The 18,581-nt window shown below is 40.5% G+C and overlaps 3 protein-coding genes across 3 annotated transcripts; 1 reads left to right on the top strand and 2 right to left on the bottom strand.

Moving 5' to 3' along the window:
* Nucleotides 1-537: 537 nt before the first annotated feature.
* rnf10 (ring finger protein 10) lies at nucleotides 538-9,527 on the bottom strand. The gene is made up of 17 exons (XM_044111704.1): nucleotides 8,968-9,527; nucleotides 7,280-7,464; nucleotides 6,981-7,186; nucleotides 6,741-6,831; nucleotides 6,458-6,642; nucleotides 6,167-6,303; nucleotides 5,272-5,426; nucleotides 4,963-5,088; nucleotides 3,853-4,081; nucleotides 3,519-3,652; nucleotides 3,254-3,371; nucleotides 3,052-3,153; nucleotides 2,841-2,978; nucleotides 2,676-2,761; nucleotides 2,543-2,600; nucleotides 1,568-1,732; nucleotides 538-1,482 (listed from the first exon to the last, which is right to left on the bottom strand). Exons 1-17 carry the CDS (start codon nucleotides 9,128-9,130, stop codon nucleotides 1,409-1,411), a joined length of 2,352 nt encoding a protein of 783 aa, XP_043967639.1. The 5' UTR covers nucleotides 9,131-9,527; the 3' UTR covers nucleotides 538-1,408.
* A 576-nt stretch (nucleotides 9,528-10,103) lies between these two features.
* pop5 (POP5 homolog, ribonuclease P/MRP subunit) lies at nucleotides 10,104-12,890 on the bottom strand. Its single transcript, XM_044111706.1, has 5 exons — nucleotides 12,690-12,890; nucleotides 12,475-12,617; nucleotides 11,138-11,287; nucleotides 10,964-11,047; nucleotides 10,104-10,888 (listed from the first exon to the last, which is right to left on the bottom strand). Exons 1-5 carry the CDS (start codon nucleotides 12,707-12,709, stop codon nucleotides 10,782-10,784), a joined length of 504 nt encoding a protein of 167 aa, XP_043967641.1. The 5' UTR covers nucleotides 12,710-12,890; the 3' UTR covers nucleotides 10,104-10,781.
* A 97-nt stretch (nucleotides 12,891-12,987) lies between these two features.
* Nucleotides 12,988-18,114, top strand: unc119.1 (unc-119 homolog 1). The gene is made up of 5 exons (XM_044111705.1): nucleotides 12,988-13,371; nucleotides 14,653-14,766; nucleotides 15,542-15,650; nucleotides 15,750-15,922; nucleotides 16,020-18,114. Exons 1-5 carry the CDS (start codon nucleotides 13,137-13,139, stop codon nucleotides 16,130-16,132), a joined length of 744 nt encoding a protein of 247 aa, XP_043967640.1. The 5' UTR covers nucleotides 12,988-13,136; the 3' UTR covers nucleotides 16,133-18,114.
* Nucleotides 18,115-18,581: the final 467 nt, after the last annotated feature.

The raw sequence follows: 18,581 nt of genomic DNA on the forward strand, positions 1-18,581 counted from the left end.
CGATAACGTATTTCTAAAATAACATGTATTTTGAATAATAGGCTAATTAATGGCACAAAGAAAATCTTAAGTGACAGATACCTTTCTTTCAAAGAAAGACTGAATATTTTAGAATTCCCCACAAAATGGCGAACTTCAACGCATGACCAGAAGTGCTGCAAAATTAAAAACAGTAAGACTGCCGGAGGACGCAATTTAAAAGATACGTGAATAAAACGTATCCAATAATCCAAAAGATGGTGTGACGTGTTTGCTTCTAACTTCCGGTTTACAACGAACTGAAAATAAATAACTTTATATACATTTGGATAATAAACTTTATACCAATTAACAATCTACGCTAGTAAAAAAAAATCATCATCAATGGTATGCAAAAAAGATTACGTCTCTAATAACTTGGATGTTAATTTTCTACTTTGCAGCAGTTTACCACTCACTGGTGAACGGCCAGTGGCACGGCGGGCGTTATCAGCACTGCCCTCGTGTGGAACAAGAGCAGTACTGCATCAATATGATTTCAGAAATTACAGCACACGATTATAATTGTGCATAAATCTTTATTTGTTACAACATACTAATTATGCTGTCTACCCCCATAAACCTGCTCAAAAATATAGGTGAATTGAAGAACCCTCAAAAAAAAAGAAAAAAAAAAAATCCATTTCACCTTTAGCATGAAGTTCAAATCTCAGCAATCCTCCAACTCCACACATCTTCTGACACACAAACAAATTTTAACTGGGGATAATGATAAAGTTAGGGTAAACAGTCCCAATCAGAAAATGAAGCAGGACCAACTGAAGGAGAAACAAAGTGCATGTTTCAGCTTTTTAGTTAACAATACTGTTTTCTTTCTTGTACTACAACATGTCCTTATGATAGAGCTAGAAAATACAACAGCTCCACCTTTTCCAAAACTGTTTGGAAGGCAGGCGTCCAGGTTGATGTGGTGTAGGTGCAACATACCTGCAGCTGGCTGACTGCTACTCTAGTATGAAGCACCTCCACATGACCTGGCCTATCTTATTATTAGATACAATACTCTGGAATCTGTCAAACTATGTACTTGGAAGATATGAAAAGCCTGAAAGCTTGAACAAATATTAGAAGACAGCAACTTGTTAGATTTGTTTACTTTGCATCGGAACTGCAGGGTTACCCAGAAACCTTTCAGTATGATGGGGCCGGTTGGACAAAAAAAGACAAACTGCAAATGAAACTGATGGGAAGACAACTAAAGCAGCAGCAGCAGCAGCAGCAACAGGATCTAAAGTAATGTGAGCTTTGGCTACTCGGTAAATCCTACTTTCATAGCTTAGATTTCCAACATGTCTGGGGAGAAAAATAAAACAAGAGCAGCGGGAAGATCCGAAGAAACAAAATCATTAAATTAACTTCTTTTTTTTTTCTACTTTGTGTGAACCATGGATGTGCTGAAGAGAAGTTTCTGCTTTCTCTTTTTCTTCTTCCCTCCCTTTTCATCTGAAACACAAGATTACGAGAGAGTGAGGGAATGCGCGTCAACCGACAGCCAATCGGATCGTCGGGCGATGGCACGTTTGCTGACCTGGTTCTACCACAGGCTGTGGCGGGGCAGGGGGGCCGCTGTCCAGCTGCAGAAGGGCCTTCTCGAAAGCCTGGCTGAAGGAATTCTGAAAGCTGGGCACGGGAACGCGATCCGAGCCGTCGCTCTCACCGTCGCTGTCTGCCGCTGGCGGGGCAAGCAGCTTGTCTGCACGGGAGAAAACGCAATACGTAGTCAAAAATTCTCTTAAAAGGATATGTGCAAACATATATAAAGTTCATGACGTTTTGCTTTCACCGATGTGCTTCAACTCAAACTCATCATACCATCTATTATAGGAAATTAAAGTAGAAAAGTTTTGGCTTGATGATTATTTAAAGCTGATGACATTTAAAAGAACAAAACAAAAAAATAAACACTTTTGTTGCATTTAAAATAAGTTATAACAACAAAAATCCAGACCTACCATTCATAGATATTAGTGAAATTATTACAAAATATTCGCTGGAAACAATCCTTATGAGTCGAAACATGGATTCAGTTCCTTGACTGATTCATGTTTTGCCTTTTCCAACCGCAAACTTCAATGGATTGCCATTAGGATTCAATGTGATACAGTAACTATCAAAAGCAGTGCAACATGTCAAATTGGAAGAAAAATGATAAAATTTTTCTAAAAAAATTTTTAAAAAAAGAAACAAAAGAAAACCTAAAAACTGACACAGACGTGCCTTAAATTTCATTTAATAAAATTTTAATTGCCACCAGAGGTGGAGTGTTTGCTTGGTTCTGCAAAGTTTGTTCAAAACCTTCACAGTTATGCACTGGGTTATATTAATGTAAACACAGGGAGGCTCTCTAGCTCCAGTCCTGCAACTTTTAATCCACTTCTGCTCAAACACTCCTGAATCAAAATGGCTGAGTGGGAAATGTGCAAATATTGAAGGGCTAAAGTTACTCTTTCTTTTTTTTAAACATCAATAATTCGTTAACAAATTATTCTTTGGCTTGTGTCACCTTTCTTTGGAGTGACCCTGGGCCCAGCATCAGCTCTGGCTTTCCCATCTTTCAGCATCTACACAGAATTAACACGTGGAGTTAATTACTTTGTCGTCATTGGTTGACCTACAAATGTCCGCTGAACACACACCTGTGCAAAGGACATGCAGTGGGACTCGTCCTCCAGGCTACCCACGGTGGGCGAGGACACACTCAGACTCGGGAATCTAATCCCATCTGAAACGGAGGAGGAGGGGGAATTTAGAGGGAATTTTATAACGTTCCGACAAGGATAAAACCTAAACGGGAATCTTACCAGAGGAAGGGCTGGTGCTGAGGGGGGATGGAGGAGCTAAAGTAAAATCGGGTTGGATTGGTGGGCTGCTGTAGTGGGGAGGGGAGCCAAATGCTGGGAAATGATGAAGGTTCTCCAGTCCAATGTGTACCTCGGGATCTGAAGGGACAAAGAGAAACATCAACCCGGAGTCGCACAGCGAGTCCGACGAGTTTAAAGTGGCTCCTCTTACATTTCCCCTGCTTCTTGTTCTCCTCCATTTCAATGCGCTTCTCCCTGCGTTTTTCATCCCTCGCCTTCTTCTGCCTCAGGCGCCTTCTCTTCTCCAAGTCATCTAAAGGTTTGACGGATAAAAAAAAAAAAAAAAAAAGACTTACAAGCTGAGGGTAAAGACTGCTAAAACAGTAAACAAGAAAAAAAAAAAGTGTTCAAACCAGCAAACGTGTCCAGAGTTTCTTTGGACAGGATCGGCGGCTGCAGGGCCAACTCGCAGATGCTGAATTCGCAGGTGAGCGGCAGGTGAGCCAGATAGCGATGCCGACGACGGATCTCCTGAAATAAAACCAACGAAACGGTTTTATTTGTAGACCTAAAGCGAACATGTTGACAAAAAGTAAATGCACTTTTTTTGAAAAATAGAAAAAGTAAATCAACTTATTTTCCACAAGTATTTCTTAAATTTTTTATTTTTTTGCTGACCTCATTGACTGTGTGTCCTACTATCTCCACCACTGTGGCGGTGATGGAGTCGGGACAAGCCTCCAAGCTGCCGTATTCACGCAGAAGGCAGCGCACGTTGATGGGATGCAGGAACATCTGCTGGCAGTCGTCAGCTGGAAGAGAGAGAAAAATAAACAAAAACAAAAAAACCCAGCAGTTAGTTAAAACCAAACTCTAAAGAACACAATCTAATCTCCTGTGATTTTTTATTTTTATTTTTTATACATATATAAACAAAATTTTGAAAAACAATGATAACTGATGAAGATAATCTCTACACACATGCTGTTGGACAGGGGAGGGAATTGCTCACCTTGGTAGAAATAATAGTACGGTCCGTGCACCACAGCAGCAGAGGGGCGAGCGGACTCCGCCTGATTGGCTGGGCTCTCTTCCTCCAGCTGGGGCTCCGGCTCGGCCTCGGGGGGCTCCTCCAGGACGCTCTCCAGGATAGCGTCGGGACAGCCAGGCGGCTCTGCAGCCGCGTCCTCTGGGAACTCTGCCACCTCGTCGTCAAAAGCTGAGGAGTACTGCAGCACAGGCTGCAAGAGAAATGAGGGACGGAGTCTTAATGTAGAACTTTCAGATGCAAACAATTAATCAGCTTGTGATTAATTGTCAGTTAATGGTTTATTAGATTAAAATTAGTTCCAGTCGATTAACTAATAACGTCCTCTTCGACCTTTTTTTAAGCGTTGTAGTTTGGCTGACATCCAGCAGAGGGCAACGCTGGTCATATTGACACAAGATTAAAGATGGCAAACCATATCGATTTGGGACAGAAAATGCGCTCTATGTGGTTCTGTTTAGAAATATAAAAACTTGACAAGCTCCTGAAGTTTCTCCTGAATAATGCTTTATTCAGAGGGTCAACTTCTGCATGAAAAATTGTTGGGAAAAAGAAAAACAATTCGGCAATGAGCACGGGTGATTCTGAGGACTGTGGTGAATTAGTGCACTTCATGGAGCAAAGTTTGAAGATTCCTGGAAGAACCGCAGACTCCACTTCTCTGTGAACATCTCACGCTTGTTGGGGAATTAAGTGTTTCATGTTTTATTCTTATCATCTTTTTTTTTCCCTTTCAGCACCCAAATAAGTTCCTTTGTCGTTACATTTTATAAATGTAAAAGCTTAATAGTGTGAGAAAATATAAAATTGTTTTAGTATTTAATAAAGCTGATACAAAATAATAATATTCAATTATTATTGTTTTAAATTACGCATATTAAGAAAAATGTAACCCTTCTGTTGATGAAAAACAAAACTCAGGTTTCATTTCATCATTAGTCAATCGATAAGACCGACTTTAGATTAACTCATTTATCGATAACTTGCAACCCGACTGAGAACTGTAGATAAAAGAAAGTTAAAATGCGAGGCACATATTCTGATCTATCACAAGACGGGCGTTTCTAGAGTTACCTTGGCGCTGACAGTAGTGGTCACCACCTCCTCCAGAGGGGAAGGAGGATCGTTCAGAGTCAGTGAGCACAGGTCAGGGGTTTCTGCATTAGCCACTTGACGCTTCAGCAGAGCTTCCTCTTGTTCCTATCATCAAGAACATTCAAACAGTTATGTGTGTGTGTGTGTGTGTGTGTGTGTTTTTAGAATTTCATATCCTTGTTTTTATAATTTGCTGCTCCTTGAAACGCATCGTCTGTTTGTTTCATGCAATCCCTAATACAGCTTTTTACAAAGTCCTTGGCGGAACAGGCAGGAGAACGGTTCTACCTGCAAAAGACAGAGGGCGCTCTGGATGAAGCAGCCCTCAGGTTCTTCCTCCAGGCTAAGCTGAGCCTGGAGGATTCCCTTCTCCTCCGTTACCAAATTCAGGACCTGCGACGGGGACGTCAGCAGCAGCTTGGAATACTGACTCAAAGATGCATCTGCAAAGAAAAAGATAAAAAGAAGTTACCATCATTCTCTGATGACAAATAAGAAGCATTCCAACCTGTTCAATCATCACAAGTGTTGCTATGAAGTTAGTGACAATAGAAAAGTTTCTCTCAGTCCAGACTGCACTAAGAAGGAAAGTTAAACTATTTATTTATTAAGTCCGATTCGTCTGGGAAGGAGTGGATGTGTAATCGTGCTCTGATGCGGGTCAGAACAGCAAACACAAAACACTTGGTCATGGTTTGGTTGAAGTGAACTCCAGCGCGGTTAAAATACATATGTGATCGCCAGGAGGACCGGAGACCGCTCCAAAAGCAGGAGGCGGACTACAGCACAGAGCATTCTGGGTAAATGCAACCAAAATAAACCCATGCTCTGGCATGAGCGGGAGAAATGTCTTGAGGTCTTTTAACAAAGACAAAAGAGAAATCCTACAACTGCTAAAATCTGATGCTAATCCATTTTTGTTGACATTTAAAGATGAAGGAAGTTACAATTGTATCTCCTAAGGAGGTTTTTATGTCGTTTCCTTCAGTAGCTCTCGGTGCAGCGCCACCACAGGTGAGGAGATGAACAAGTTTCTCAAAGGGCTTTGATTTGTTTGACACAGAGCAGTGTGAAAGCTGGTCACACCAGCTGAAAATGCAACAAATGCTGCAACTTTGATCCCCAACTGAACCCAGTCTACCGGACTATCGAATGTGAAAACACCCCCAGAAAAGCCACTTACCTCCAAAGCGGACAGGCTCCTCCACCTTCACCCACTGGGAGCTTGGCATAGCCACCAGAGCCCCCTTTTCTCTCCGCATCAGGCGCATGGTGATTTCATCCCCAACCACATACTGCTTGGTTTCCATGGCAACCACACTGCAACAACAACAACAACAAAAACCCAGTTAATGTAATGACACTGTCTGAACACGCAAGGAAGCTAAGCTACTTCTGTGATTTAACAACTACTTAATTGTTTCAAAAGTAACATTAACTGCACCCCTTCTGCAGCTTCTCTCTCCTCGTTTACCTCTTCAGGTCAGCGGTGTGCACGGCCTCGTAGCAGATGGGGCACTTTGACCAGCTCTTGTCGCTAAGAGACAGGTAGTGGAGCATGCACGGCCAGCAGAAGATGTGTCCGCACCGTGTGATGCGAGCCGCCACAGGAGGATAGAGGCAGATGGGGCAAGACGGCATCTCATGGCTGTAGATGCGCTGCCGATGCACAGAAAATACCCGTCGTTATGCACGTTACGAGCACGTGACATTATGAGTTTGACGTAAACAAAACGCTTGGATGGATCCGTGCTTACCACTTGCTGTACACAGTCCCAGTTGACCAGAGTGTCTGGGTCAGTGAAGTGAGCCTTGTAGTCCTGGTCATCAGTCACCACAAACTGGCAGCTGAAACACAAATACATCGCGAGTTCAACATTAGTGTTCTAGTTCTAGCCTCTTGACTGCAGGGCTGAAACATTTAATCTGATTAATTGTGATTAATCGATAACTAAAATAATTTTCAACTCTACTTGACTACTTCAGGGTCTGCTTACTTGGCCTGGAGGAAAAGCTCCTTGTTGAAGGGCTTGTTCTTGTGGCCCCACTTGTTCCTGCGGCCCCAGTAGGAGTGGCCGCCGTCTCCGACGCCGTCGTTGCCTCCGCGAGGCTCGAAGGTGAAATTTAGCAGGTGATTCAGGCTGATTTTTTTGGGTCCAGCAAATTGAGCCGGGCTAAACTCGGCCCGGCGGGTCTCTGCTACCTGCAGACGCGCAAATGAGAAAGTTAAGCTCAAGGAATCTGCTTCTTTGTTTTTTTCCACTCCAAGAAGAAGATGATGATGGAGAACACGAACCTCCTCGCGGCGTCCTCCGCCCGTGACTCCATACTGTCGTCCTCCGCCTCTCTGGGGAGGTCTCTTGTCGAAATTCTTGCTTTTCTGTGAATTGGTGCGGCGAGGGCCGGGGAAATTTTCAGCTTTGGGAAAGGAGGGCTCCCGCTTCCGGTTGTAGCGCTTAGAGCCCCCATTATTTTTACCTTCTGAGACAGAAATAATAAAATAGGTTAGATGAGGCAATGTACATAGTTATTTTCATAGCTGCAGTACATTTTGACTCTGGAGCGACTTAATGTCTCAAGCTCCCATTTTGCTTGGACTCCTGGTGGCATCATCGATTTAGAGAACCTCAATGTCTGCAGAAATGAAAGAAAACTAATTAAAATAAAATAAAATAGAGACGCTCTCGTCAACCTGCTCCTTCCCCACCTCTTGCTGCACACTGCTCAGCTGGTTCCTTAATTTACGATACGAACAAATTCTACACAGTTCTAACATTGAAATTAAATGAGCACCACCAATCAGTCTTATTAAGTTAATCTCTTTTTTAAACATTTTTTGACTGCAGGAGCCAATAGCCCTACCACTCAACCAACAAAAGCAGATCATTTTACAGCTATTACACACTAGTTACACATGTTTCTCCCTAAAGAGCTGAATGGCAAACAAATTAATCTAGAAAATTACTACTAAATTTAGAACGACTTCACAATATCAGCAAAATGTCCAAAATACAAAAATGTGGCTGAGCATTGTCATGACAATATGATTTGAGACAAACACTTAACAAAACTGAGTTAACATCTTTCTGTTTTGGGTTCCTTAAAATAACAGATGCAAAATAGTGGGTAAATTAAAATGAAAAAATTTAAATAAAATCATTATTTTTGTGTCAACAAAGAGGCTTTACTGAAAAAAGCTACTACCACTAAGCTGCAGTAGCTTAATGCGTGTTAATATTGAATACAATACTGCTGGGATAACAAACATGCAACATTTAAAAAAAGTTAACTGTAATAATCAATATTTTAGCATGAGCAACAGGAATTGTCACTTTTCTAAAATAAATTAAGTTGTGTCATTGTTGCTCAAATGTATTTATTAATTTATTTTTAATGTAGCTAATTAAGGAGGCTACTTTGGATTTTTTCCAGGTAACTGTAAACTGCTAACCATTTAATGAAGCAGAGATTGGTTACAAAATGATCAACTAAAATAAATAAATATTAATATATAAGGTAAAATATATATATATATATATTTCTCTCTTTTTTTGTCTGTTTTATTCTAGGTATTTGTGTTTTATTGGTTATGTTTTATTTTATGGACCTGTACAGCCCTTTAGGTCACTTGGGTGTGTAAAGGGCACCATGAGTAAATTTATACTGGCTTCCATTCAAAATAAAATTAACTTTCAATGATTAATAAGTTGAACTGGTGAGTTTTAGCTGTCACGTATGTGAGAGTTGTGGTATATTAATCCGGGGTATATGATATTCCATGTACAAAGCTGTATGCTTGTGTCAGCTGCAGCTATGACTGCTGCTGGCTCAAATGTTTTGACGGCGACGTCAGTCGCTCCTGATAAACAAGCTGTGGATCGCTGCTGCTAGGCCCCAACAGGCCACGGGGATTGGAGGGGGATTTAGCTGCAAATATCCAACAGCTTTACAAACACAAAGAAGAATTTTTGAGTGTATTTGTACCTGTTTTGGGCTTAGATTCTCCAGGCGGTGGGCCTGTGGAGCTGGAACGGGGCGGAACCTTGTTGCTGGTGCTGCTGTTGGGGTTTTTCTCCATGTTTGTCTCCGTGCAGTGAGCGCTGTTCGGGCCGAGCTTCTGGCAGAGAGCGGCCGAGCTCTCTAGCATTAAACGGGGAAACGGAGGACAACAACGGGTTGCAGTGAGTGCGGGTCAGGCGGCGAAGGCCCTGATTCATTTCTGTCAAACGCGGAGACCCCATCACGGCGACATCTTGACCATAAAACAAACCAGAGAAAAATAAAGAGACACGGTTATGGCGTCTCAAGTCGTGAAGCCTGGCAGAGGAGAGGACGAAAGCTCGCCAAACGGGGCCAAAACCCCCTCTGACTGTCGGGTTTTTGCTCGATAAGGAAAACAACGTGCCCTTAACAAGGCGCTAGGTGTTTTCCAGAAACTGGAAAACAACCCAATTTGGGAATTTTAGCCTAAAAACGAGGTCCGTAGTAAAGAGCGTGCACTAATGGCGACGAGTCGCCAGACAGGAACCTGAGAGACCCGGATGTTTCTTGTAACGCTGTCAGCCTTGTTAGCAAAAACATGAGCGAGCAATTCTGGGAAATGTAGTAAAACTCCACTATCTGAAAGCCCCTCAATCTTTGAGAAAATGTAGAAATTACTAATATGGGGACTTCCCGCCCCCATATTTGTACACACCGCCTCCACCGTTATAACTGGTTAAATATGTAGAAACAGTTTTAGTCTGGAAATTTAAATCAAACCCCTAAAAACTCCTAATTCGGGGTCCGTTTACTCAGTACAGGTAAAAAAAAATAAAAAATTAATGAATAGCTTTTAGCACAATCTCAGTTGTCACTATGTTAATGGCAACCATAAATATTCCTGTAAAATGAATAGTCTTGTAAATTTCAGGGTTACCTTTTTAAGGTGATTACCATCTGGAGACCTTATTTCACTAATGCATGTCTTCCTGTTGCTTTAACAGATTTAGCATGTTGAAGGTCAGGTTTTTTATTTGCTCCTATGCAAAATTTGAAGAATAAGAGAATATGCTTTTTAGGGCAGATGTTGATTAACCTGACAGGACATCTCAATTGGAAAATAACTCATTCAGACAAGCCAGAATCTACTGTGTAATAACAAAAAGGTTCAAACAACTTGAACTGCTACAAACAACTTCCCTTGTGGCCCATTTCAGTATGTGTGTTCATTCAAAACAATGCAAGGTTCACCAGATATAGTGTCAATAATCACAGCAGTATGTGGGATTTTGTGTAAACAACAACAAAAAAAATAGAATAGAATTTTAAAGTCATGGTAGTTTCTCCTCAATAATTAAATGTATTCACACAGATTTGATTTGTTTTTTCTTTCATCTATCGACAATTAAAATCAATTATTTTAAATTAATCTAAATGCAAACACAGTCGGAATGTCCAGCCATTGTGCTGTTCTAGACAGAAATCGGCCATGCCCCAGATCTGAATGTGTACAAAGGCATAATAAATCTATATTAAATAAATAATTACATATTATGACAAACCTCTTCTTTAAAGAATAAAATGTCATAGACAAAACATAAATACCTTTATTACATACAAATGTCAAACTTAAAATTAGATTACAATATTATTTTTAGCATGCCACGAAACTGATATTTTTATGCTGATGTACTTTCAAGAGAAATTGTAGAATATTAGCCATGCTGCTGTTAGGTCTCCATAATTATCAAACTTTCATGTTTACGTAGCCACTGAGAAATCCTATAAAATGAAATAAAAGAGAGATTCTTGGTTCCTTATTCTCCATCCTCCTCTTCACTCTCAAGCTCATCCTCCAATGCTTCGTCACCTCCACCTGTTAGAGAGCAGCTTAGAATTGCTTTTTGAATCTGTCTTTTTTCCTCTGGAAAAAAAGAAAGACATCGGATCAAACCAACATTTTCCAGAAAAAAATTGATCAATTTAATTAATTCATTACCTTCATTTTTACATTTAGGGAGCATTCGATGGAGCTGCCGGGTGTTGTATCGGATCAAAAACTTTTGACATGTTCTGATTGTTCCTGTAGAAAAGAAACCACTCTAAATTCGATGGAGATTTTAATGTATTTCAGTGTTATTTTGTGTTGTTGTTTTGTTTTTTTGCACCTCACCTCCTACGTGCAAACAGTTGAAGAAACATGGGATTATTCGTCCACAACATTCAATACTTGTAATGAATGGCAGAGCAGACCAGAGGAGTTTGTAACAGCCTTTCGGGAAACGGAGAAATACAATTCCAGTGTGGGCATTCAGATATTTCACTGAAGGAAAAAAACAAACAAACAAACAAACAAGAGACAGAGAGAAATGATTAAAGTGTCAGTGAATCAAATTCCAGCACAAGGAAATTAAACTACCATCTCATATTTAGACCTATGACAATACACACGCAATGTTTTGAGTTCAGGAGTGCCTTCATATATCAAAGGCGAACAAAGCATTAAGGCAAGCAAATGTTCCAACTCTTCTGGATGAACGAGCTGCACCTCTTTTGTTCTCTCTTGTCTGACAGCAGAGAGAGATGTGTGTAGTTCAAATTCATTATGCAAAGCACAAAGTCAAAGTGTCTTGCAAAGTCTTTTAAAAAAATCTTAAGGAAACTTAAATTCATCTGCAGATGTTTTTGTACGTTTTCAGAAAAAATACAGAAAGAAACACTAGCACCCTTAAAAGAAAGCCATTCTTCAGTTATATCAACTGTATAACCCCTTAATGACATTAAATCACCATTTGAAAGGCAAATTAGTTCATTCTGATTGTGGAAAAATATCATCCACCAGATGCTGGCCCTTTTCACCAGTCAACCGGTTTTACTTTTGCTGTGATCCCTGTGCACAGTGCCCTAACTCATCAGACACAAAGTTTTACGTTTTCTTTAATACTTAAGTCCAATTCTTGTCTATACCTACATATGGAATGGTTTATTAATTGGACTTCTCTTGTTGCTGATTTAAACTTTTTGACCTTTTGTATGTCTTGTTTGTTCAATGTTTTATACAATGCTACATGTTGCAGTGTTAAATTTTATGGCATATAAATGCTAAACGTTGCCTTCCAAGTATCCTTGTCTAACCGTTTCAATTTGTTTAGGTACTTTCGTTAATTCTGTTTTCATTTTTGATTCTGGTGAAGAAACAGACTATCTCAAACAGCTAGTGGATTTTAGTTGCACAGTAAAAACCATATGCTGGTCAGAGCCCAGGAGCTCTATTGTGTCTGCTAATTTTGATGCTCTTTAGCTGAACAGCTCCTGTTAAGAGCAAGATATGAATCCTAATTTCAATTGTATCAACATTATCCCGTTGTACTGATCTACCAATCCCTACTGACGAGGATTTCACATTTACAATGAACGGTCGCTGTTAAGTGCTATTTTACTGCGGTAGCTATGCGGTCTAATCAAGGAAATAGTCCGATCACTCCATGCACTGATCCACTGACAGCTTACCGCAGAATCGGATGCTGCAAAGAGCTGCCCCATAGTCACCGTGAGTGCGGGCCACCGCTGCCTTCACGGTCCCCGATACAGCTCGATCGTCCAGCTTCAGCAAGTCGCGCCTGTCAGATACATTTATCTCACATAACAAATACCTGCCGATATAAACAGAGAACATCAGAGATGTATCTCAAACACACGAAGGTAACTAAAAGCACGTGTTTTACCTCGACTTCACCCGCACCATCGTTGCTTCTATTTTTCCGCAGGAACTTCCGTCAACAAAACCTTTGTGTCAAGCTGTCGCGCGAGCGCCACCATGTGGACATCATTGGGAAATGTCCGAGGCTTTTGAGACCATTCATAGGCGGTCAGGCGTCTACAAACGGTCGGAGCTCATATTCAGACGAGTAACGAACGCTAAACTTGTGTCAAAACATATAGAATATGATTAATTTTCTCAACTCTCAGTATACAGAGTCAAAGCGGGGCGATTTGAACATAAAACCATTCCCTCCCCTTTTGGTAACCATGGCAGCCTCAATCGCTTCCAGCCAATCCCAGCCTCGACTTTCCGTCTCCCTCACGCTTTACGCCATCTTGAAATTACAGCTTCAGTTTGTAAAGTGCCTGAAATACAACAAAACTGCTCCTTTATCGCCTCCGTGGGCGATATGAGCAGTTCTCAAAACAAACCGTCACAGGCAGCTGGGAAGGGGCAGAAGGACGCAGGCACAGCGGTGGAGAGCAGCAACCGGGACAGAAAGACCGGCGGAGGAATGCTGAGGAAGCTGAAGTCTAGGCGCAGCCACACGGATAAGTGGCCTTCGGTCACAGAGGATGAGCTCCGGGCTTTAGGAACAGATATCTCCCCAGACCATGTCCTGGGTCTGCGGGTTGTCACGGAAGGTATCCTATGAGCCCAAAAAACGTGATCTTGATAAGGTTTGAAAATAGTAAGCTTAGAAAAAAATTTGCTAATTGTTGCTAATATTAACTGAACGCTTTTCCATCTACCTTTGGTCGTCTCTGGAAGCGTAGAAATATTAACAATTTGTATTGGGCACAATCTGTTATTCGCTAAAAATTGCCAGAAGGGAATGTAGTAATTAGGGGATTTATAACTATTGCTAGTTTGGGGTTTGGACTTTTTTTTATTTTTTTGTATTTGAGTCTTTGACAAAACAGTCCCAAAGCCTCATAGATCCTCCACCATACTAAACACTGTGTATGGAGGGATTATCTTTCACGGCAAACCCACTTGAAGACTTTTTGTTTTGTTTTGCTGAAGCTTTTAATATTACTTTCCAGTACTCTCTGCAGCATCAGACTGGACGTCTCTGTGGTCAGCGTAAGGAAGACAGAAAAAAGTTGTTTTTGTTTTTTTTTTTCCTGCATCATATGCAGTCATTTGATGTCTGGTGGTTGTTATGAAGACTTGCTGACCCGAGTATGGCTTTTTCTAACATTAGCTTTAGGTTTATTTTAGTTTATTTTTGACAATCCAGATAATTAGGGTTCCTTGTCCAATTTAGAGTTCAGTGACCAGAAGAAGTGGTTCCTCGGGAGACAGAATTCTTTAGTTTTCTAAAGCAAAGTTTATTTTAATGTTTTTTTTAAACTCATCTTCATCAGGGACCCCATAGAACACCTTTATTTATTTATTGTGCTCTACGTTGTCTATACTGCATAATTCTATTTAGCATCTTATATGAATGACAGCCCATCTGCTTCAAATCTTTTAAAACATGGTTAAAATTAACTACAAAAATGGGAAAGAGTTGCTTGGATTTATTCCAATCTCCCCCTCAAGCAGTGACCACCCTGTCACATCATGAGTCTTTGCAAGAACCCTCCAAGTTATGGTAAATCCTTCCATTAGTCATCAGGCGCTCATTGGACTGGATTTTAACAAGCATTTCTTGTTATCTGGGGACTTTTCCCAGACCACACAACGAGTTGCTTTCCTTCTCTCTTGCTGCACTTTGGGGTTGTTGCATGGTCTCTCCGCCCTGCGGGAGAAGGTGCAGAGGTCCTTAACCGCTACCTCAATATTCAAAGTAAAGACATGATTGAACATTTTGTTTGTGGGTTTCTCAAGAAAGGAAAAAGAAAAAAAAAGCTTATTCCTAAGGACAAAACGGGATTTCCCAACTGTGGTTCTGATTCAGCTTTTCTCCGGTGTTTCAGACTACCTGTGCAGACCTGAGGATAATATCTACAGCGTTGACTTCACACGGTTCAAAATCAGAGACCTCGAAACCGGAACGGTTCTTTTTGAGATAGCCAAACCTCCAAACAGTGGTAAGTGGTGCATTCAATTTACCCACCATGGACAGCTTGTTGCTCCTAAACGCTAGGCGCAAGTCACAACCAAAGGTTTTGGAGTCGTTTTGAGGGGCTTTCATACAGAGCGAGCTGCATCTATATGTGTCTCTATGAGGTCAACAAACATGAAAACAGCAGTGTTCCCTGTTAAATGTTGCAAAAAAGTCTTTTACTGTTTGGTTTTTTTGCATCAATGAACTACAGACCCGTTTTGTTTTTGTTTCTTTTTGGGGATGTACTTAGTTTTTGCACATAAGGTTTGATATTTTCTTATTTTTTGGTCCATTATATGGTGAAATGTAGAACCTTAGAATAGAAAGAGTGTACACTTCTCAGAATCCTCCCTTAAATTTTACGTGACAGGCTGACACAGATTAGTTCATAATTGTGAATCGGTTATGAAATAATTTCAGATTATTATTCCCCCAAACAACAAAAAAGATCGCATTTATTTGTGTGAATACTTTGTTGAACCACCTTGTGCTGCAATTACACCAGATTTTTAAATAACTGCCAGGTTTGGACGTCTTTATACGACAGCCTATTCTAATAAATGAATATGTTTTAATGTAATTAAGCTCTGGCTGAATGTGCGGGGTTGTTGTGCTACTGGAAAGTGACCTCTTTCAGGTTCTCTCCCAGGTTTGCCCTGCATTTAACTCCGTCCTTCTTCCCCGTATGTCTGACCAGTCCCACTCTGCGATGTGAATGATGTTTGCATGGCCTCCAGTGAATCCATTCTCTGCTTTAGGTCATGTGGAGAAAGGCGAAGAGAGCGGGGATGCAGACTCCAGCGCGGGGCGTTTCGTCAGATACCAGTTCACACCAGCCTTCCTAAAACTGCGCACTGTTGGGGCGACGTAAGTTCCCGGCCTCTCGGCCTAAAACGATCATCATTCCTCACCGCTTTCCGTACGTGCTTAAAAACGGATGTCTGCTGTCTCTTTGTCCAACTGCAGCGTTGAGTTTACAGTGGGGGACCGACCCATCAACAGCTTCCGTATGATCGAGAGGCATTACTTCCAGGGACGGCTCCTCAAGAACTTCGACTTCGACTTCGGCTTCTGTATACCCAACAGCCGCAACACGTGCGAACACATTTACGAGTTTCCACAGCTTCCCGAAGACCTGAGTGAGTTTACGTCCCATCATCAGAAATACCAGATCAGCGCTCTTCCTACAATTATCACTACGTTGACACACTTTGTGTCTCTTTTCTCCTGTTTCAGTTTGCCAAATGGTGGAGCACCCATATGAGACCAAATCAGACAGTTTCTATTTTGTGGACAACAAACTGATCATGCACAACAAGGCAGACTATGCCTACAACGGTGGGCTTTAAAACCTGACAGAAGAAATGGGTCTAGGATCTCTTCGCTGAAAAATTTCCTAGATTATGCATTTCTAAAACTCCTTCCAAAACAGGGTGCAGAAGTGTTTTGTTTTTTTGTTGTTGTTGTCGAAATTGTTAGAAACTGGACCAACTCTGCCTTACTACAGAAACACGGATCCATATGGAAGTACCTCGGGGAAGCTCAGCTTCGTGGACTCACAATAACTTTGCTCATGGTTTCTGTATATCTGACTGAAGTGTTTGTTCTGCTCTTTGTTTTGGTTTGTCAGGCAGGTGTCACGTTACTGCTTGAACCCTTCGACCGTAAGAGTTCACGCCGTCTCTGCTGGAAGGGGAAGCTTCGTGTCGCAGATAGTTAGGAATGTAATTCACTTAAGCGCTCATGTTTATTTAAATGACCCGTTTCTACTGACAAGCTTAATATTTCTCAAGCGTTTTTAACCTGCCGTTTGATGACGAGATACCATGAATTGTGTTGATTTTTGTTATCGACTTGTGGCTTGAAATGTTATGAGCTATTTGAACTGTTTGTGTGTGTTTAGGAATTGTTTCTTTCTGACTCAGAGTAGATTAGTTTTTTTTTTTGTTTGTTTTTGTTTTTTTCTGGTAAACCTTCATTCCATTTGAGGAAGAACATGAACTTCTCATGATTACGTCCTGTGAAACTATGTCACCAAGTTTCCTTTTGTTCTGTGAAAACTGGCAGAATCGAAGAAGGTGAGATGGTGATAGACTACATTTCCGGTCACTTGCACATAATACATCAATAACCGCTTAATTTGCATGTTTAAATTCACTCTGATGTGGTTCTACTTGTTTACCTTCTGGTTCAACAAGGAGGATGCAAACCTTTCCATTTAAAACTCAAAGGGAACCGAGAAAGAACCCCTCCATGTACAACTCAGTGCAGAAATGCTTAGACATGCACTAAGTTTTTACTCAACAGCCATGTCATTACTCCTCGGTTTGTACCTTAAAAGAGAAACATTTGTTTGATTGTGCTTATTGTGAAACTCTTGGTGGCCTTTTTTAAAATTTAGGGTGCCTATAAATCATTAGCGGTGACAAACTAAACTCCCACCTGTAGAGCAGGAAAGTGCCTTAGAATCTGGTGTTAGTGAAAAAAAACAAAACTTGTATGAGAAAGGTTTGAACAATTCAGCAAGAATAACAGAAAGTAATTTTGCTCTACTGTCTTTTTATTATTTTCCACTAAAACCTTTTCTACTGCTGTCTTGTTTTCTAGCGTGTTACAGTTCATGTACTCGTTCGTTTTTAGAAGTTATTAAGGGATTATGAAGAAAGCCGTTAATAGTTTCGTCCATGCGATGCCTTTAGCACCGTCTCATTCTGACCCTTTGTGTCTGGCCCTTGGCGTGTGATGCGTTTAAGGTTTCTACACTCAGAAGCAGCACTACTGCGGTTGACCTGTCCTGCTTTTTTTTGTCATCCAGCATGGGAGTTGTGGTTTTTCTCAAATGCATTGAGAAGTGCATGAGCCCTCTCTGTTTTTATTGTATTTCTGTAAACTGTTGCATAACATCCACTTTTTATATTAGATTAGTATTGTAATAAATAAAAGAAAGACAGACTGCAAGATGCATTCTCATCGGCATCTTGTTTCTCATTGTTGTCTAATTTCATAATTCTTAAACCATAGTCAAAATTTCTTCTGTTTAGAAGACATTTTTAATCAATCAATCAATCAGGTGCGTCTACATATTTAGAATATTAGCAAAATGTTAAATTAATTCAGAAAGCAAAATCTATTTGGATTCATTACCCAAACAGTAGTATATATTTTAAGCATATGCTACAGTTAATTTTGAGGAATACATTACAGCCAAAGGCCATAGCTTAGCTCTTCAACAAATTGAAAAATCATACAATTAAAAAATAGCATTTTTTGTACAGAAATCTCCATCTTCCAAAACACATTTCCTTGTATTAAACAGTACATGCGCTCAGCACTTTCTCTGTCTGGCTCGTTTTGTACATATGACTCCATTAAAAGGAGCGTGACATCTACTATTACTTATTTTTATCGTTGACCTCAGAGTTAGAATGGCACAAAAATCAGCTTAACCATGTACCAGTCTGCATTTTGTGAATGCTTGATAAGATTCACATCATCTGAAGCGTACTTTTGGTACATGTTTCAGATAAAGTTTTCCCTGTTGGATTTCAAAAATCTGGGTTGCTATGAAACCTTCAGCTAAGCCATTTTAATCCAGACTTCAGAGTGACGGTTCTGTTCATTCAATTAAAAGCAAAAGCAAAAAAAAAGTCAATCAATTTAAGAGTGAAACTGAAATTCAGATTTAAACACCATCAACTAATCGTGCAGTGCCAATTATTACAATTTATTACAATATAAAGAAATATCAATATGGTGTTTGATTATTCTATTATTAGATAAATAGTATTTTTTCTTAGG

Source organism: Gambusia affinis, linkage group LG03, assembly GCF_019740435.1.
Source record: "Gambusia affinis linkage group LG03, SWU_Gaff_1.0, whole genome shotgun sequence".
Classification (NCBI taxonomy): domain Eukaryota; kingdom Metazoa; phylum Chordata; class Actinopteri; order Cyprinodontiformes; family Poeciliidae; genus Gambusia; species Gambusia affinis.